At 38.0% G+C, this 22,514-nt stretch overlaps 1 protein-coding gene across 1 annotated transcript in view; it reads right to left on the bottom strand.

The window, feature by feature from the left end:
* Positions 1 to 22,514, bottom strand: part of UNC5C (unc-5 netrin receptor C) — a 347,425-nt gene that overhangs the window by 55,335 nt on the left and 269,576 nt on the right. Inside the window, exons 5-7 of the mRNA XM_090266319.1 lie at positions 10,772 to 10,952; positions 6,770 to 6,937; positions 4,161 to 4,325 (exon numbers count right to left, since the gene is read on the bottom strand). Coding sequence (XP_090122445.1) covers positions 4,161 to 4,325; positions 6,770 to 6,937; positions 10,772 to 10,952 — 514 coding nt within the window. The remainder of the gene's footprint in view (positions 1 to 4,160; positions 4,326 to 6,769; positions 6,938 to 10,771; positions 10,953 to 22,514) is intronic.

Here is a 22,514-nt window from a genome sequence, read left to right on the forward strand (position 1 = left end):
TTCTGGTGAAATAACACCAATTTCTGGAAGTTCTTAATTTGAAAGCAGTATAGAAACTACTCCAGTGTAGGAACTACTTTTTCAGGCCAATGATGATATACCCAGTGTAACAGATACATGATATTTATTATACTTCAGTGTCAGCTGATGTGTATGAATGGCCTAAAAAAATTTAGCAGAGCTTCTGAAATTGCTTAAAGACCATGACGTTGTATCACAAATGAAATTACACAGCATCACATAATGAATCCAATTTATCAAAGAGTTTAAGGGTAAGTATGTTTGCAAGTGTATATAATAGGCAACTGGGAAATAATGCAAAACTATAATTCAGTTCCAAATCCCCATGTCTTCAAATCCTTTTATAAACGCACTTGATTTACTGGCTATGAGTAACTCTAGCCACCTGGGGTTTTATACAACTAGGGCTTTATGCAAGTATTTCGTGCAAATACCTTTTTGGTAATCTAATTTAAATCTAATCTAGTTTGAATCAATGAGACCAAATTCCCAGGACATATCAGTGATTTTGCTGCATTCGAAATCCTGAGACTCCTGCTTACTAGATATGCCGTTGTTTCAGGCAGTCCTCAACATCTCTTTATCAAAAACTCATTTACAATTATAAACATAATGAAATACTAAAGATAAAGAATATGGAGAATAGAATGCAGATTAGAAAATAAATATAATTAATTAATCTCACAAGCACAAATGCACCAACTTCATTCACCTTTTTCTAAAACTTACTTTTACATACTTATGACAAAATGCATCTATAAACCTATATTCTAGTTTTCACATTAAACCATCATAAATAGTTTAGTGGTGACATGATATTCCACCTTATGGAAGTAGCATGTATTACTTAACCATTGCTCTAATATTGGACTTAAGGATTTTTCATTTTTTTTACAGTAAATACAAACAATATGGTATATTTAGCATATATCTTTTAAGGGATTCATATTACTTACTGAGAATTTATTCACTGAAGTAGGATTACTGGGTCAAAGACTATGAACACTTTTAAAGCTCTTAATTCATATTGTCAAATCTCCTTAAATAATTGCAAAAATTTGTATTCTCATTAGTAAATTACAAGAGATTTTATTTTACTGTATATTTACTAACATCTAGCATTATGATATCTTCAAAATATTATATAATTTCATAGACAAACCTCAAAGCCTTTTAAAAACATTAATTGGTATTGAGGAAACACCTGAGTTTCTAAGACACCTTGCACAGACAATTAATGACTGGATAAACAATTTAGAAAATTTTGATTAAATATTCAATGGGAAATTAAAGATTCTAAAAACTATAAAGTAAAGAAAAGCAAAAATCTAAATTAAAACTACAAGCAAACACAATTTTAAAGATCTGTTACTTAGGCATAATGAGAAATGGAATTAAATTAAGAATAGTCCAATCAGATAAAGACTGAACTATATTGTAAGTTCCAGTTCTTAACTTTCAATCTTTCTCTATAATTATGAGTTCAGTTTGTCTCTCATAAACATTATAAAACTGGATTTCCCCACCCACAAATCTGAATTTCCTTTAACAGGTGAATTGAATTACAGTACTTGCATTATTATCCCCGATATATGATGATCCCTGATGTATACCATCGTATTTATTGTTTTCATTTACCACATTTATTTATTGATGTGTTGAATTTATTGGAGTGACAGTGGTTAATAAAATTATATAGGTTTCAGGTATACAATTCTATAACACATCATCTGTATATTGCATTGTGTGTTTACCACTCCACTCGACCCCTTCTATCAGCTTTTACCACTGCCTCCCTCTAACTGTCTTCTACCTCCCCCTACCTTCCCTTCCCTCTGGCAATCATCATACTATTATCCATGTCCATGAATCTCTTTTTTCTTTGCTTAACCTCTTCCCTCTTCTTATCCAGCCTCCAACCACCTCCCCTCTGACAGCTGTCAGTATGTCCTCTGTATCCATGAGTCTGTATCTGCTTTGTTAGTTTATTTTGTTCATTAGATGCCACATATAAGTGAAATTATATGGTATTCGATTATATGGTATTTGTCTTTCTCTGACTGGCTTATTTCACTTAGCATAATACTCTCTAGGTCCACCCGTGCCGTCGTAAAGTGTAAGTTTTCCTTCTTTTTTACGGCTGAGTAGTATTCTCTTGTGTAAATGTACCACAGCTTTTTAAATCCACTCATCTACTGATGGGCACTTGTCACTAATCATTAGAGAAATGCAAATTAGAACCACAATGAGATATGACCTCACACCTGTCAGAATGGCTATCATCAATAAATGGCAAAGACGTGGAGAGAAGACAACCTTCATGTACTCTTGGCGGGAATGCAGATTGGTGCAGCCACTGTGGAAAGCAGTATGGAATTACCTCAAAAATTAATAAATGGAACTGCCTTATGACCCAGCAATTCCATTTCTGGGATATATCCAAAGAAACCCCCAAACGCTAATTCAAAATAATATATATGCACTCCTATGCTCATTACAGCATTATTTACAATAGCCAAGACTTGGAAGCAGACCACATTTCTGTTGTTCTTTCTTTTTTGTTCCTGTTCTGTCCTTAAAAATCTTATTTTCAATTTATGCATTCAACTTTTATATGTGTAGTCAGTCTTATCAGTAAAGTCTAATGCAAGTAGCAGGAATTAAATAAGCCAAAGTTAAAAAATAATATTGAGACAGGAGAAAAGGAAGGAAGAGGATCATGGGGGTAGGGACGAAGAGAGAGACAGAGAGAGGAAGTTCAAATGTTGCTACTTTTTAATCACATGAATCAATTTGTAAACACTAAAGGAAGAGTACTAAATCATAAAAATGTTAAAAGAATAACTTGTGTGACATGTTTCTATTATAATCCTCACTCAAACTCGTGCCTAGAGGAACAAATGCTGCATCTGTATAGATGGTTAGTAAAACAGCTGTATTCTTTTCATCCTTGCATTTCAGGTACAAGCTTAGTGAGATGCACAGCGGCAGTCTCCAAGTCACGACCAGAGCTGTGCTTTTTACACGCAGCAGCAGCCATTTTCAAAGAATGGAACCTGCCGTGCACAGAAAAACAAAAGGCCTATTGGATTTGTATTCTGTGTCAGCAACATAATTACTTATTTGTATTTTAAGTAACATTTCTTTTTAAATGTCCCTCTGTGTGTAAACTCTGTCAGGTAAAGAGAACTTCCTAAATATGGAGAAATGAAAATATTTTATTCGTAAAAGCTTCCACAGAAATATATCTGGTTGCCTGTACTCTCAAGCAAGTTGTAAGGTGTTATAAGAAATGTCAACATTTGGCCACCATTAAGATCCAAAGATAGTACATTATTTGATCTATTCACCCTCATGGGTGTGATTTCAGAACAATTCTTAGTACCTTAATTCATGGTCATGAACGAGATGGTAAATTTGTACATCTAAGGGCTCCTTAATAAAAGGGTAAGACTTTGTAGGTATGGATATCAAACAACCATCTCATTAAGAAAAACTAAAGAACAAAGCCATGAAAACATGGGGAATATTTAAAGCACCCATTATGTTCCTGAGCCAATCTTCTACACCCACTTTTAAAATGTTATGTTTTATTAACATTGTTTTCTTTAAGTAAACATAACTCTTAGTAAAACCCACCATTTTCAAGGAATTGTGAAGATGTTCCCAGTAAATACTTGTAAATCGTTAACTCGACCTGCAGAAATGTTGTGCTCCTTATACATATTATATATCCCATGGACCTTAGTTCGATAACAGTCATGAATTAGGAATAAATAAGTTATTTTGGGAAGTCACATGACTCTATGAGGAGTTTAGGGTGCTCTTTTGCTCACTCTCATAAAACTGAGTCAAGGTTCCCTGGTTTGGAAAGAATGGGAGCCCCTCCCCGGACATGACTAAATCACACTTTGCTTATGAGGAAGCAATACTGTCTGTGTCATCTGTTAACTGGACACAGTTATTCCCTTAGGTTCCTGGGAGTCTACCGTTTTCAACGTGGGGAGCGAGGATATTGGTATATTATTGCCTTTTTTGTTGTTCAAATAATGTTTGATTTCTAGTATTTTCTGCAGAGAATTCCTAATGGTTAGATCTCAGGTCTCGCCAGTGTGTGCTGTCTGCTCAAACAGACTTACTCTGCATGCAAAGGCCGTCAGTGCAGTTCTTGGATTGCAAGACCAGACCGTCGCAGTCCTTGCCTCCGTTCTTGGGGGCTGGCGCTGTGCACTCCCGCCTGCGCCAGTGTGTGCACTCGGTCCCACAAGTAGACCACTTGCTCCAGGAGGTCCACCTGCCATCCACTGCCACAGAAGAAAACCCAGCATCAGGTTACATGAACAAGGAGCCTCTTCAGACACAGGGGAGCTGAACTCCAGTATAAAAATAAAATAAAAAAGCTGAAGAAAATGGCCCGCCAAGGAGTACTACATTCATTTCAACTGCTGGAAGTGGAGCATACTTTGCGTACATCCCCTGGGCTCTGTGAACTCTCCCCTTACGAGTCTATGACTGTTTACTCACTGACCAAGCAAGGCAGCTTGGGACACACAGAAGCCAAAGTTGTTACCAACAGCTGTATAAAAGTAACTCATAGTGGTGCCCCATTTTCTATCAAAGGGCAAACTTATGGATTTTGTATTGAAAACTAGAGGCTTCTATTTGGACTCAAAATTCCGTCATGTATAGTGTCACGTGAGCAGCGCAAACAAACCTATATGGGGTTAAGAAGCAAAGGTTGGTAGAGTGAGGAAGAAATCTACCTGTGTGCCAACTCCTCCATCCATTCATGCATGCATCTATCCATCCACCTATCCATCCATTTATCTGTATCTGTCCATCTATCTATTTTCTATCTCTCTATCTTATCTATCATCAATGTATATCCTATACACTCTTATTTTATTTTTTCATCCAGGCTAATTATTCTCCTGAGACCTTCAATGTCTTCTTGAAAAGATTATTTTCCATTTATTATTTGATGATTCCATTCTGTTATTTTATGATGTATATACACTTGTATTTTTATTTTGAAAATATATTTAGTCATTTTTAATTTTCTGCTGTGATTCAGTCATTTAAAATTAACTCACTTTCTTCCTATTTTTGGTGGCTGACCTGGTGGTAATTTCAATGATAATGAGATGATATATCTCTATTCTAAAAACAATTCCAATTTCTAACTTAAAAAAATATATAGTAAATTTCACTAAGGACATATTTTAAAATACATTCTTTAAAGGTTCTTAGATAAATATGATAACACTATAAGCATTCAATTAAAATTCTTTTCTGAAATACATAAACAATTATGATTATCTAGAATTCAATGTAAATAATATTAAATATAATTTATTAAATATCTAATATACATAGCATTATTATACTTGCATATTGATAGAAATTATATCATTTTAATAGTTTACTATATGATTTCATATTCAAATTATTGTATAACTATATTATGCATAATATATATAGAGATATAAACATGCCCGCTTGAAAAGATGATGAAAGCATTAATACTTTAATCATACAGAACTGCCTCTATAAGCAGCTCCCAGCTACCTGGAGAAAAGGCATTTGCTTTAACCTAGACCGTCCTAAGATACACACACACACACACGTACACATTTCTATTTCAACTCAAAATGTTCAGTGCATTTTTAATTGTGGGAGTCAACATCTAGATAAAATATAAAACAGTACAAGATAAAAAACTGAAATTGTAAACCTAGCTAAGTGTCCAAATTTGTTCCATAAATAAAAGCCCTGAAAGGATTCAGTGTAGGATACTGTTTTGATATTTGGAAATCAACACAATAATATAAAATATAGACAATGTTTTTCTTTTTAGTTCATTTCTTCAACCCATTTCTGAGAAAGTTTGTATTAAAGGCCAACCAGACAAAAATTAGGAAAAATAAAGGGAAGTAAAACTGTGTATCTAAATAATGAAATTGATAATATAATAGCTATCTTCATGGAGTGCACTAAATTTATGAAGTATTTCAAAATAATTTTAGCTAAAATTTTCAATTTATTGATTAGGCAGTTCAGTGAATTTTGGTTTTGGTGGGTATTAACTTCAATTTACTTAGGGATAAGAGCAGGTGACAATATAAAATAGCACAGCAAGATGCTCAGAGGCAGAGGGATGCAATGTTGGCAAATAACTCACAAAATAGGTGACCAACATACACAGATAATAACGCACTGACTGCACTGTATTTTCAGAATCTATTAGTTCATGTGTTACAAAGCGTAGGCTTTCTTTTAATTCATTCCAAATGTTTTATTTGCTCTTACTCAGAAACTGACACTAAATATCAAATATTTCAGTCTAAAACATTTTCTGAATTTCAGTTTCAATTAATTTCCATGGCTTTCTGGAGATCAATGGTTGCTATTCCTAAAATGCATGGCCTGCAATGCTGCTCAAATCTCTTGAATTACAGAACCTGCAATCTTGGCTCCAGTGGTTTTGTTTAGTAATAGAGAAGGATTATGTTCATAAATGTTTAATCTCCTGCTTTATACTATTTTTTATGTTTAGGTAATAAAGTTAAGTACTCTTTTGGAGGGAAATATTTGATTTTCCAGCAATGTAAGTAAGCATTGAATGATATGGTGGATTTAAATAATATTTATCGCACATTCAGGTCAAGGATAAGGTTTTGTGTATTTTCCTTAAAACATATTTCTAGAATGGGAGACACATTTGGAATGAGAACACTGGTTTATTTACCTGGGCATAATGTGGTACAGGCTATTTTCTGCACACTCTGCCCTTCGCAGAAGGCACCACCGTTGAGTGGGGCTGGATTGGTGCAGGTCCTTGTGCGTTTCTGATACCCTCGTCCGCAGCGGCTATTACACACAGACCACTCTGTCCACGTGGACCAGCCACCATTTACTGGAATGAGGTAAATAATAAAATGTAGATTAAATGTACGTGTGTGCACACACAGACACACAAACCACACACAACACATAAACAAAAAGTTATCTCTTAAATGACTATAAAAGCTAGAAGAGACCTTGGACCTCATTTCATTCAAAGTTTTATCACAGAGCTGAAGAATCTAAACACAGAGATAAATAAACTGAATCACCAACATTTACCCACCTACTCAGAAAGTAAATAAAATTGTTCTCTTTTCCTTGGCCAATGTTCTTTTTAGAACAAAATATATCCCCTGACCTAGTCAGGCTCCAAAAATTACTTCTGACAGCTTATCTCGAATAATAAATGTTTACATTCTTATGTCAAGGCTGTAAGTGGATCTGAAACATGGGAACTGAATAAAATCATTCTGTCTTCTCTTAATAACAGATAGTTGATTATTTTCCTTAACATATATAAACTTTACAACCTTTTAAGGAGTTTTAGTCTGTTTTATTAACTAACTGTTGAACCTGGTTAAAAAATAAAGTCTTATGTTGCTGATTTTTTTACTAATTGAGTACTATTTGATTGAATTGACAATTAGTTGATGTAATTGAAATGAACACCTATTTTGTCTGTAAAGGCTAATTATGGTGTTTGCTGGAGATGTCACTATAGATAAGATTATAAAACCTACACTCTGATGCTATGTTCCCTATTTACCTCTGAGATTTTACTCTAGAAATTACTGTGATACATTTCAGTACTTCAAAAATGTGAGTCTATGACTTTTTTGTAATTAAGCAATTTCTAACAAAAATTATTGGCTGGTAGTTAGGACATGACATAACTAATATATGCATACGCTTCCTGATAGTAAAGAAAAGTGTTAGCCATTCAAGTAACACAGACCTTATGTGTGCACATCACATGTTCAATATCTCCTTTCTACAAACCTGTGCAATAGGGAAGAGTCATGCATATGTTACCTTTATATACATATACAGATTCAGACAAGAGTATTTTTCACAACAGAGTTAGTTTTTATATAAAGATAATTGAAAACAACTATAATGTTCAACGATAAGGAAATGGTAAAGAAACCATGTATGTTCATGTAATTGACCCCTAGGTAGCCATTAAAAATGATGTTGTAGAAGTCTATTTAGTAATAAATGAATATTTCAATATTCTGTTTTAAGTAAAAAGTTATTTATTTCCCTTATTTTAAAATCCTATCTATGCATAGAAAATATCAGTAGTATGTATATCATTCTTTTTAAAAGCTATCTCTGGATGACAAGATGATGAGATTAATAGGTATTTTTTTCATTGGCCATTCTGTGCTCCCCAGATTTTCTGTAATGGACCTGTATTTTCAATCTAAAAATGATTCTAACAACAATAAATATAAACCACCTCAAAAATGAAATACTGGTTAGGTGTATGTACTTTTCTGTGGACTTCTGGTGAGCCCAACCTGTGAGCTTTGAACAGTTTATTCTTTGAAACCCTAAAAAGGACACACAGATGGTTGATAAGTAAAGTCTTAGTGTTTCAAGAAGCATATTAACCTGCTCAACTTGACAAAGCTCCAAACACTGTGGAATTATCAGTATAAATTTCTTACTGGTAATATCGGCAAGCAAATATTTAGGGTTATGTGCACATGTGTTGCTCTGCTAGGATTTTAATGAGAAATGAATAATTATAAACTTTTAGAAAAAAGAAAAGTTTTTGAAGATCCTAGGCTTATTCCCTCATTTTATGGAGAACATCTTGGTTCAGTGACCAACTGAAGGTCAGTGAGTGGTATAGCTAGTCCACAAGACTCCAGACCCTTAGTCCAATGCTCTTTTGAACACAAAATGGGTGTGATTTATGTTTGATCCTTCCTAAAAAAAGTTTGGCTTTTAATTATTTATTACTTGTGATTATTGATTGTAATTATTGGATATTGAAAGTATGTTATACATAGGAAAAGAGATTTGCATGTGTATTAAACATCTATTTAACATATCTATATAGCATCTGCCTTCATCAGTTATTGATTCCTGGTTTGTGCTGTGATGTGCCCCATTTCTCTTTTGCATTTTCAATGCTGTTAAGTTATTTAGTTTAGAAAAAGACAAAAAGTAAGAAACATTTCATTGTGACTTAAGAGAGCCATTGCTTACAATTCAACATAGTGATTAGCATGACTAGAAAATGAAACCTTGGGGTATTCACAGAATTAAACCAAATAGAATGCATCTGTTCTGTGATGAAAATGATACATGAAAGCATCACTATATTCAGCCTTTGGAACATCACAGTGGTTTCTGTTCTCAGGCCTCCCTGCAGCATGTGGGCACATGTGGCCAAATGGCACTGTCTGCTATAAGTATCCGGAGCCAGGTATTTGCCAGTGGCTGTCACTCCTTCAGAGTCACCCAGATACTAAAGCCCCTGGAATGTCATGTCATTCCAGTCATATCATCCGGGAGGTGGCATAACCTCAAAGTCCTTCCCAGGGTTGTTCAGTTTCCTCTGAGACAATGACTCATCAAGAATATGAAGACCTCTTGTGTTTCTAAACTGTGAGAAATACATAAATTTACAGAGTTGATTCTTAGTCCCTAAATGAGTTTAAAGATTCTCTGAAGAGAGGGAACTACATATGAAATGACTAGAAAAACAATGAGTTCTAAACCAGATAGGGAGAAAAAGCATCAATCACATGTCACAGCAAAACTGGGTGGGAAATTGTTCACTACTTCAGGAGAAATGATAGGCTTAGAAATGAGATAGATTAGGGACTTGCAACCAAGATGGAGGCATAGGTAGACATGCTGGGTCTCCCCCCACAACTAAGAAGGGATACAACTACCTCAAAACTAGAGACCACCAGAAGTTCCAGAAAATCAAGCTGCATGGTAGTCCAACAAACAAAGATATAAAGAAGAAATAGTCATCTAGGCAGGTAGGAGGGGCAGAGCCAGGGCAGAGAGGACAAGGTGTGGTGGTGGCAGTGATGACAGCAGCTGTGGCTGGCAGGCAGAAAGTACAGTCACACATTAAAAAAATGTAGGGAGGGACACCGGGGGAGTGCCCCCAGAACCAGGGGGAACTTAAGGATAATATAGGAAAGGATGAACCCGAAGAACTTATATGCACAACTCATGGATATGAACTAAGGAGGATGGGAGTGCTAGAGGGAAAGAGGTTAGTGGGTGGAGGGAAAAGAAATTGGGACAGCTGTAACAGCATAATCAATAAAATATACTAAAAAAAAAAAAAGAAAGAAAGAAAGAAAAGAAATGAGATAGATTAGGAAGGGCCAGAGAGTGTCAGGGAAGATTCTTGAAGAAGTCATGATGTTGAACCTTCCACATGGTTCCTATTAGGGCCACTTGGTGAAGGCAGAGCTTGTCTTTACTCTGAATGTCCCAGATGGAGTGTATAAAGCAAGTTCTAGGAAGTTAAAGTGGCTATGATGTGTTTGGGGAACATGTTAGCTCCATTTTATCTGAGGTTTTGCAATCATTGGACTGAACTCAGGTTCACAGAAGTAGCAGCAAGCTGCTTTAAGCATCTTCTCTCTGAATTCACTCTAGACCATGGTGGTCCAGGGTAGGGAGAGGGGAGTGCTTAGGGAAGCAGCTGGCACTTAAATAGATTTCCTTCCCTTTCCTATAAACTGACTGACAAAGGGCTAGGGATTTCCCAGTCTTGTCTTTCTATGAGTATCACTGTCCACGTGAGAAGCTGGAAGAGGGCAGCAATGGGGATTGAAAAGGAGCCTCATGTTTGATGTTTTAAAACTAAAATGAGACCTGCACTTGGACGTGAGCTAGATTGAAACCCCAAAAGCTCACTCACCATAGACGATGACAGTTGCTGTTGTGCTTTTCCTCTTCGCAACAATGTTTTTGGCGACACAAGTATAATTTGCGGTATCTGAGAGGCGGGCCTGCTTGATGATGAGGTTGTGATCAATAGTAATATAAAAATTCCGATCTTCAACAGGATCAATTATGTCTTCATTTTTCAACCATTCCACCTAAAGATGCACAAGATAAAGAGATAATTCAACAGTATGTATGCCCTGACATTTGTCTATCCTAACTTGGGTTTTGCAATATATATAACACCGTTCCCTGCTATGAGCTTCTACAAACTAGGAGGAAGTAACTTTCTGAGCTCATGTGAAGCATCACTCACCTGCCAAACATGCTGATTCTGTCTGTATTACGATATTCTCAAATATCAATGAACTCACTGGGAAATACAGTGTTCAAATTGTTTTCACTCTGCCTTGCAGGCAGGAACAGGGAATGCGCTGATGGATGCCAGCTTCAGAACCCAATAAAAAATAATAGGCTAAGCATTTCAAACTGAACTCAAACCTTTTGCTGTTTGAATTGTTTACTTTTGGCAACTACCTGCAGCTTTTGAGAAAAGAGTATAAGAACTATTTTAAAAACTCAAGAGGCATCTTACACATGTAGCTCTAATAAAACATTTGGATATTTACATGTAGACTTGCTGAAACATATGGATTAAATTTCCCTGAAAATGGAGTTACTTTAAAATGTTGTAAAGACATATTTGGAGATGCATCTAAGCCAAAATAGTTGAGGAAAAAAAGGTTTTCTACCAACTTTCAATATAATCCAAATAGCATGTAAGTCATACTCAAATCTCTCCTTTTGTCTATCACTAGTATCAAATCTTTGGCTATGGTTTGCTTCTGGGGAACCTGACCTCAGAAATGAGTGTCCAAAATTATTAAACTACATTTTTTCCATGCAATTAATATCAATTTAGCATTAGCAACATTATCTCTACGGAATGAAGGGAAGGACGTGGAGCTGTATGAGCTGTCCTGCAAAGGATAAACTATTTTTTGTCCTGTAAATCGCTTCTTATTTTCCTTATACTCCGGTTTTTCCATAAAGCAAAACAACATTGATATTTACTGCATTTAAACTTTGATTTTGCATTAGTGTGGATGTGAATACAGGTAACCTTTAGCGGTAGGGAGTCAATAATGTTGCCATTTTCAAAATCTTAAGGAGCTTCCTCAGCACCACAAGAGGTCTGGAAAGTAATCTCTAAATCTGTCAGTGGACTTGGTGCTACACAGCTCTAAACTAAATCTAACACAGGGACCCTAAAATAATGCTCTTCTGATCTGTAGAAGAGAGACCACAATTTAAAGAGAAAAACAAAAACCAACAACAATCCTGGGGAAAAAAAGTGAGAAAGTAGATAAGAGCAACTATTTGTAATCATGTAAATTTTGAAATAGGTAAACTGTTCTTGGTATTTACATTATTGGAAGTGAGAAAAAGAATGGAATCCATCTAAAACAATGAACTTTTAAAACATGCATTTTGTTTTCAACTACAGACTGCACATTCAGTCAGGGCCATGCTTGGATATATATTTGATCAGATACTCATACTCACTTGATCTCGATTTTCTCAAAATATGGCCCTATGCGTGTGGCAATATTGGTCCTGCTGGAAATGCAAGGGGTAGGCAGCAAAACTCATACTGTCAGAAATCGACTTGACAGTAGTTGAAATATGACATTAATACTTTTTAATCTAATCTTTACCTAGGTTATCTATGGCATTTTGAAGAAAGCTTTCCACTTATAGAAGGCACTGTTGGGTTCCCTGAGCTGGTCTTGGATCCCTTCCACCTGTGTGTGTGTGTGTGCTGCGTGCTTTTCTTTCAGGAACTTTATACCTGCTACTGTTTTCTGAAGGACTGGTGTTGGGCTCCTAGACTTTTTGCCTAGAAGTGCCTAGGGTTTTCTAGCCCCTCCACCCCAACCCACCCCATGCCACCCCAATTTCCCTTCCACATTGTCTCACAGGGTGTGGAGAAAAGCCTTAGAAAACTGGTCAATCCCAGTCGGAATCTGAGTTGTTCCTCTCAGAGTGACCCCTGTAGGGATTAGGCTGAAAATACCTTCTTGAGACTTCCTCTGAATTCACATTCTTTCTGGGCTTCCCTTTTCTCTCCTGCTTGTTCCGCCCACCTCTAGGCTCTTCTGGAAGTCTATACTTAAACATCGCTTGCATTCAAACCTTTGCCTCATGGTTTGCTTTCAGAGAACCTGCCCTAAATCGAAACTGTTCAAAACTGCGCATGTAATATCAGTTAACAACACTGTTGTTTTCCTGATCATAAACAACATCAAAAGTTCCAAGCGACATTGCAAAGCACTTGCTTATCTGAAGAGTTTATTACATGGAGGAAAGAGACTGGAACAGTTAACAAAAGATTTTAAAAGACTTAACATGATTATTGGGTATATGGTCTTTACTTTTCATACATGGTTGCATTTTCCTTGGTGTTTCTCACCAGTCTTGGAGCAGTGATTATGGCCTGAGCTCCAAGGACCCCTAAGCTCCCAGAAATGCTGGGGAGGCCCCAGGGCCCTGAAAAGGCTCTGCCTTCCTTCCAAAACTTGAGCTTGACCCAGAGATGCTCATCTTTGATCTGTTTCCCACATTGGGCTCATTTATATGCCTTTGCTTGAAGAAAATATCTGTAAAATGAAGTGGGGAGCCCAGGACTTCTCTACTTCTCCTCAGTTCTCCATGTCTCAGCGCCCCCAGGCACGCCACAGCACCTGCTTTGGACCATCACCTCCACGAGAAGCTCAGGTCCAAACTGCCAGTCATCGCTTCCCCTGTAGAGTCCTCAGCCTGCTCTACACATCTCCAGCCCCAAGCCACCAAAATTCTCAAAACCTTTCCATCCAGCCTTGGAACACAGTAGCGAAATCCTCCAAAAATTCTATTTTCTTCAAGATTGCTTTCTTCACTTTTCTCTAACTAAAACCCTAGCTCTTCATGATGTTACTTTTCCTTCTGGAATCCCAAAGTTGTTTCCCAAACCCCACATACCACTGGGCCTGGGGTTCCAGTGGGTCTCCTCCTCATTCTGCATTGTCTATTCCAGACCTTTCTGTGCAAGCACCTTTGCTTTAAGTCTCATATCACCCAATTCCTATATATTTTAAAATCATATACAGACCTCTGGATTCATAGCCATTTTATCCAGCACAACTTCTTTCATAATTCCTGATGATTTTAATAACAAAAGATGACATTTTTCAGCATATCGGCCCCTCAGCTCCATAACCCTCCCTCCTGCAATGATCTTGACTTCAAGTCACTTAACACTCATAGTCATATATTCTAGGACAGAGGTTTTCAATCCTGGCTTCACTGCAGAATGACTTAGAGAACATTTATAATATATCAATTCTAAATCCAACCCAGAGAAACTCTGATTCACTCATCAAGACTGGTTGAGCTTCAGTATTTTTAAAACGCCCCTTTGGGGCTGTAGTTTACTGCTAGGATTGAGGAATAACAAATTATTATCATTGCCTTTCAAATAAGATCCTTGAACCAACAGCATCTATGTTACCTGGGAGTTTGATAGAAATGCAGAATCTCATGCTCTGCCTCATCCTAAACTTATTGAATCAAAATGTATATCATAATAACATCAGGAAATTCACAGGCACATTCAACTTGAAGCAGGACTGGCCTAGCTCTTGTCTTTACTCCTAATAGCAACCCCTCTTAAAACTCAGTCTCAATCATCCTCTCTTTTCATCATTTTCTATCTTTCCTGCTTATTCTCTCGAGGATCTCTCTGTTAACAAACCCGTGCCAGGACCTACAGTCTATTGAACTTAACCAACTTTGTCTCTCACCCTCTCGTGTTTCCTGTTCCTTTTCCCCAAGTACAAATCCCAGTGACCTACTTTATCAACAATCCTGTCGTTACATCTTCAACTCACTCATCCCTTTCTCACTTCAAGGTGCTCCCCTGCTCACTATTCCCCTGCTCCACTTTCTTGTCCTTGCGGTGCAAAATGGCTGTGGTCTCATCTTACACTCATGATAACAGAAGTCAAGTGGGCCCTTCGTTTTGCCAAAAAAAATATTGTACTATATTCCCATCATCTGTTCACTGGCCCACACTCCTAGGCCACTATTTCACACCTTCTCCTCTCACCTTAAACACTACCTCCCCCTCTGTCCTCGCTTTCAGTTGACGATCAAGTTTCCACACTGCTGAGAACCTGACAATCACATCTTCCCAAACTCCTGCCATCTGCCGGCCCACCTCTATTCTGCACCCTCTCTTTTGTTACCGGGTCAGCTCTCTGTGGTCCTGGCTGTCACCTCTCATTTGTACTCTGCATCCCATTGCCTGTCTCTTCCTCAGGGGTGAGCTGCGGCAATTCTCCTCTCCCTCTCTTAAATCATTCATTTCCCCTTTCCACTGAATCATTTCCATTTGCATGCAGACATGCAGTTATTTTCACAACTTTAAACAGAATCTCTCCCACTCATTTCTGCCTCTATTATTCCCACATTTCTCTACTCACCTCACAACATGCCTCAGAATAGTTGTTTATATTCACTCTCTCCAATTCCTTTCCTCTTCATTGCTACTCAGTCTACTCTAATCCGCCTCCACCTCCATTTCACTAGAGCCACTCTTTTCAAAGCCAGTAATTACTTTCACTATGTTGTATGTGCTGATGAGGTCTCAGGGCTCTCCTTACTTGACTCAGCAGCAGTTTTTGACCCAATTGGTCCCTCCCCCCTCCTCTCTTGCTTTCTCTGGACATGGCACTTTCCTGGTTTTTGTCCTTCTTAATCCCACTGCCCATGGTGTTTGTGGGCTGTGAAGGCTCTATCCTCCTTGGATCTTTTCTTTTTTCTATTTTCTATTCATATTTACTTCCTCGATGAACTCATCCAGTCTCATGCAGATGACTCCTAAATTTATCTCCAGTCCAGATCTTGCCCTTGAACTCCAGACTCATATATTCAACTGCCTCATTGCAACTCCACTTGGTTGTCTAATAACAACCTTTGGAATTGCCCTTCCAAACCGGGTCCTCTCACAGCCTCGCCAACCTCAGTTAATGCCAGCTCCACCTTCCAGTGACTTACACAAAACCTCAGATTTGGCCTTGACCCCTCTCTTCCTCTCCCTTTGCCCATTTAATGTCAGAGCAGCACATTGGGACCTGACAGCTTCTCATGCCCTCACTGCCACTCTATTTCTCATTCAGATCACTGTCATTTCTCTCCTGGATTATTGCAACAACTTCCTGTCTTACCTTCTGCTTTTCCCCTTGGCCCTCAGTAGTCTATTATTCTCAACACAGTAGTTAGAGTGATTCTTAACCCTAAGTCAGATAAGAGCCCTCCAGTGGCGCCCTGTCTCGCTCAGTGTCAAAGATAAAGTCCTTACAAGGACTCAGAAGGCTCTGCATTACCAGGATCCATTCTGAGAAATGTGCATTAGGAAATTTTGTTATTGTGCATATATCATAGAGTGCACTTACACAAACCTAGAGGGCATGGCCTACTACACATCTATGCTCTATGGCATGGCCAGCTACTCCTTGGCACAAGACAGTATGGTATGTTACTGTACACACAACATGATATTAAATCAAGCACAAGAGAAAATGATTCAATCCAGAGATACAGTAAACGTGAAATGTCTGAGGCTGCTGCTGGCATAACATGGCATACTGTTTTATGGCAAATATTTTTATAAGTAGAAAAGAATACTCTAAAATAATGATAAAACTATAGCATAGTAAATACATAAACCAATAACATAGTTGTTTATAATCATTATCAAGTATTATGTGCTGTACATAATTGTGTTTGCTGTACTTTTATATGACGGGCAGCCTCACCACAAGCACATGAGTAATGCATTGCACTGTGACACTGTGATGGCTATGATGTCATTAGATGATGGGACTTTCTTGACTCCATTATACTCTTCTGGGACCACCGTCATATATGGGGTGCATGGTCGACCTAAACATCACTACGTAGAACATGACTGTATTTCTTCCCTGTCTCTGTTCTCTTTAGCGCGCTGCTTCTTCGGTGGTCCTTGTGAACATTGATGCGGGTTTCTGCCTTGGTGGTTTGAGTCTGCTGGTGGACCTGCCCGGAATAACCATTCTCCAGGTACCTGCAGAGTTTACTCCCTTCTCTTCTTTAGGTCTTTCCTCAGACGTCATCTTCTCCATGAGTCACTTCCTGATCAACCTTTACAGCTGCAACCTTTCCCTATGTCTATGCCCCCAACTTCTCCCTGTCTTTCCCTTTATTTTCTCCATAGCACTTACCATCTCATATAGTCTATATTTTACTTAGGTCTTTAGTTATTAATTGTCTCCTACACCAGAATGTAAGCTCCACAGATTTTGATGTAGTTTTGATCACTGTTTTATTCCTGGAGCCTGGAACTGGAATATAGTAGGTGCTTAATTAGTATTTCTGAATGTATGGACAACATGATGTAGTGGGATCAAGTCCCTTTACACAAATGCACAGTTTTAGATCTCTATAAAGTTGGTGCTTTAACTGTCAAAATTAATATTAAATATATTTAGTAAGGGCCATTTAAGCATCCCTTCTTACTAAGTTCTGTTTCAGATTAGGAACACAAATCGCCGCCACCTAAAGAAAAATCCTACAGAGCTGGCCTGGATACCAAGTGGACTTATTGGAGAAATCATGGGATAGAGAAGAGCCCCTAGAATTCTGCTGGGAAACACTCAATGTTCCTCTGCCATTTATGAGTCTAGAGTGGCCTGTGGCCAGCATGTTTTAGCTAAGACATCTTTAGAAGTGGCACACCTCTCCAGCCCATATTATACCTAAAAATACTTCAAAAAATTTTTGAAGTGTTTGAGTAATAATTATGGACTTTCATCTAGTAAACACACAGTCTAGGTGATCACAGCAAACCTGAGCCTATAATACAGCTTCCCCCAAATTTTAATTTTCAACAAAGAGTTGGGCATCTTGTGATTTCAGTTACATCCCACAAACTCTGCCTACAGTGTGCCGGTCACTGTGTCAGGTACTGGGGGACAAAGAGACAATCAGGTAAGTGCTTCCTTTTGGAGCTCTGGATGGAAGATAAATGTATAAACAACTGATTACAGTGTGATAGACACACCACAATCGTATGTACAGAGTGCAGGTAACTGAGGTTCAAGTAATGTGGGGAGATGACATTTGAGGAGGAAGTGTCTGAACTACTTTCTGAAGGGTGAAATTAAGCTTATTGGGAAGGCAAAGGAGGCAAGTGGAGAATGAGGAGGACGTTTGAGGAAGAGGAAACAAAGGCTCTGGCCCAGGCTTGAAGCCTCTTGGGGAGCCCGGGCCCTGGACAGCCACTATTAACTGCACAGTCAGGGGGAGTGGAGCAAGGATAAAGCTGCTTTCAGGAAATCACCCAGGGCTCTGATGCCCTTCTAACATCTCACCTTTTTACCTATAGTTGCTGCAATCCGGTGAAGGGCTTAAAGCGAAGAAGCGTAGTGACACTGACTCAAAAATTACTGTTTTAGGGGCCAAGTGGATTAAAAAGGAAACACGAGGGAAGCTGGAGACCAGTTAGCAGCTTTCTTCATAGTCTTAATGAGACCATAAGGAGAGAATTAAAGAAGTAGCAAGGGGGCTGGGGTGAAAAGAATGGATTCAGAAAGTGATTTGAAGGGACAGGAGATGGAGCAGAAAAGCTGACTGTATGTGGAAAGGCACGTGCAAGAGGCCCCCATCTCCAGTTTATGGTTTGGGCGCCTGCGTGTGGATCAGGGATAAAGGGGGCAAAAAAAGATTTAAGGGTGGAAAGGACAATAATGAGTTCAGATCTGGCCAGTCTACAAGAAATTCAAGTAGCACAATGTGATTTCAACAACAGCCAATTTGCTCAAAATTTCCATTGTTTCCAAGAACAGAGTGCTATTTTTCCCTATGAAATACTAAAACAATGGCCACAACAAAACCATGATGACTCTGCTTCTCTTAGATCATCTCTTTCTTAGCACTAAGTAGTAACTGAATATGAATATTGATTTTAAAAAAGTTATTTCCATTTGGTTTAGATAAAAATGATAAAGTGTTAATTGAAAGAGAAAACAATGTGTGAGGATAATTCTGTTTATCATGTAAGGGATTGTCTGAATCAGTAAAAGGAATCCATATAAGCCTTATAAATGTATCCTTTTATTTAAAAATATATCCTTTTAATGCAGTGTCTCCAGAAGGCAACACCACCAGAAAAAGTGACACCCCCATGTGAAGGGATTTCACAGGAAGTCTCTTTACATAAACCCTAAGTAAAATCCCAAGAAACAATACAGTATTTTTCATTACGCTAGAGTTTTATTATATTGAATAGTAAGTAATTAATCACATTATTGCAATGCTATTTATTTGTAAACCAATCTAGGTTAATCAGGGCTTAGCACCTTGGTCCGGTCTCTGAATTTTGTTCATATTTTGGTCATTTCAATGCTTCTGGTTGATCTCACTGTGAGATTTTGTTTCCTCCTATCCCTCCCACTTAGCAAACCATCTGATTTACACATAGAGAAGTCTTTCAGAGTTGAAAGTTATTTTTAGCTGTGCATAAAACATTCAAGAAGAGAGAAAAATAGGTTGAAGTTCAGAGAACAATAAAAGGCTTTGCCCATAAACCATAACTCGTTGCCAGATTTGCAGCAAGACAAAGCACTATTTCTGTCCCTGTGGCTCAGGAACTGCAGTCTTTTCAATAATTTGGGGCATATTTGAAGTAGTTGACTCAAATGTTTATAAAGACATGAAATTTTATTAACAGGCAATAAAAACAGTTACAAGGAGAGTTTAGGATCTCCTACTTGCATATTCTGTGTTACGTTTGGGTTGATTAGTCCCGCTGTATACAACTGAGTTTCTTACTTTTAGAAGCAGTTGCTACAGTACCAGTTAAAAGGTCTCTCTTTGGACAGGCAGTCTGGGTTCAGAACCGATCTCTGCCATTTCTGTTCCTGGCCTGGGTAAGTGTCTTACCTCCCATTTGCTTCAGGGTACTCATTTATGAAACAATGGTAATTTTCAAACCAATTCCATAAGGTTTTTAAGGATCAAATAAGTTAATACACAGATTACTTAATACCTGGCATATATAAATATTCTTCCATTATTATTACTATTAGTTGATTAAGGCTGTACTAAAGAAGATGGGACAAAACCCAAACCACTCTAAAAACTACCAGAGAAATGGTGTGAATCTAAAAACAAAAAGAAAAGTATTTTAATGTCTGAATTCCTTTAGGCTTCACTGCTATTTCCACTAGGACAAAGTCAACTCACCATTAGATTACAACTTTTTAAAATTGTAGAAGGAATATATAAATGATTAAGTATTAAGTTGACCAATCTAGTTTGTATGCTCAACTTAAATACATATTTACACTTAAACTCTATGAATCCAGGTTTCCAGAGATGTAATTAGCATGTATGTGCTTTAGAACATGACATTTTAATCAGTCTGTATAAATATTACTTTCTAATTCTTCTAGGTTATAGACGAATCATCACAATACATTAATTTTTAAAGGCATTGGTAGAAAGGGTTTTTAATAAAAGAAATTTCATAGCATTAATTTGAGAAATTTTTATTATTTTACTTGATAATAAGTTATAAGTGATGCACAATTTATATATTGCTATTACTTTTTCCTAGACCGAGACCATCCATATTTTTATAGTTTTTATTTTACCTCTGTGAGTTCTCCAGTTTTTTCTCCTGCTATTTCAAGTTAGTCCTCACCACTTGTTCTTTTAATGATATGAGTTTCTACCCCACCCAACCCCATAAAATGGCAAACATATAACTAGTTTTAACACCTTTATACACATCCCCAAGAAATGGAATTTCCTTCTCACCACCTCAGCTCTCCTCCCCCTTGCGTGCAAGTTCAGGGGTGAGTGTCCTGAGCTTCTTCTGCCCATGCAGAAAGGATTCTGGTGCAGAGGGGCTTGTCTAATGGAAAAGAAGAGAGAAATTGTGGGGCACATGCTGTGGCTATGGAATAATTAGCATGCTTTGGGTAGGAGAAGTAGGGGATGTTACATGGAGGGGAAGAGGGCACCCTGTGGTCCCTAATGTGAATTCTGACCTGGTTTAAGAGAGTTTTGAAAGCAGATTTTCCCTGTGCTGAAATTGGGAGGACAGAGAAGATGGGCCAGATGGAATGTGTTGGTGAAGAGTGAAAAAGAAGGAAAACAGTGAGCTAGTGTGGAGCATTCCAGGTACCGAGTTAGGTAGTTTATGTAGATTACCTTTCTGCCCCACCACAGCACTGTGAGAGGGGTACTTAGATTCCCATGCTTCAAATGAGAAGGATGATGCTCATGGAGGAGAGCTGGCACCGCTTACACAGCTTGGGAAGGAGCATAGATCGGAAGTCAGGACTGCCTGAGCTCTGCATGCTCCTTTGTCTACTAAGCCAAGAACTGGGAGGAGGCACCTGCAGTGCTGCAGGCTTGAGCATTGACAGGCTGGGAGCAGGGCTGGGTGGGGTGGGGGGCACCAGGTCATGTGATGGTGGCTGGAAGAACCAGTGACACCAAGACATGCCTTAGCCACTCCGCTCCCCAGAAAAGTGGTGCCATCCACAGGAAAGAGACATCGGACCCATCCTCTGCTGTCGCCACTACCCGGCTGACTCCTAGGGAAACAACACAGGTTTACCGCCTGGGCTGACCATAAAACTGGGCGCACTTTGATTTCAGAAGGTTCAGGAAAGCTTCCTCACTCTCCAAAATCACTGCCCACATTTTTGGCAGTGACTTGCAGTGTGATGAAGAAAGAGGAGATTTTAATTTTACCACTAGAAGGTTCTCTTCCCCTGCATGTTACCTGCGGAAATGACATCTTAAACCACATAAAGTATAAAATACAGCATATAAATGATTAAGGGAAAATGCTTTCCAGTTTAGACAAAGAAGAGTTTGAAGGCACTAGGATTTCAAACTGGGATTCAAGTGCTCAGGAGTATGCAAAATTTTCCAAGTGGTACACACACCAAAATGTTGTTAAGGGTATCAGTACTTTTATTTTAACTTTCATATGCATTTTGTCCTAAAACTAATTGCTCCAAAAACTTGCTCCTTACTTTTCAAAATAAAGGATTTCTTGCATCCCAATCTCACCATGGTATATTGCATAAGGGAGTAAAAACCTCCAGGGTGCCAAACAAGTGAATGGTTGGGAATATGTGTGGTAGTTGACAGTATAAGAGACTGTAATGACAAGGTAACCGTTCCTTTTGCAAATCAGGTGGTTTACAATTCTTTGCTTTCATCAAAATTGAAGGAGGACCTAATATGCCAGCTGATGGGTCACTAAACATAAATGTTGATGATAGAACATTATGTGATTTTTTTGCATGCAGTTCTCCATGTATTCTTATGTACTTATTTATGGATGAGAAGAATCTCATCTATATTTGTATCTATCATAAATGACTGATAGAAATAAAACAGATTTTATCCTGTCTCATGACAGTGGTAAGCAACACTCAGACATGCTAAATGAGCTGACTGATGGACAAACAGTACAACCCCATTTCACCTATTAGAAGATCTATTTCCAATGAAAATTGAGTATTTATGCTAGATAATTATTTTTCAAAATTTTCAGTATATTTGAGTTCTTTAGACAAATCATGTACTAATCATAATGAATGTACTGACAATTT

This window comes from Furipterus horrens, unplaced genomic scaffold, assembly GCF_987537825.1.
Source record: "Furipterus horrens unplaced genomic scaffold, mFurHor1.1.pri manual_scaffold_2, whole genome shotgun sequence".
NCBI classification, from domain to species: Eukaryota; Metazoa; Chordata; class Mammalia; order Chiroptera; family Furipteridae; genus Furipterus; species Furipterus horrens.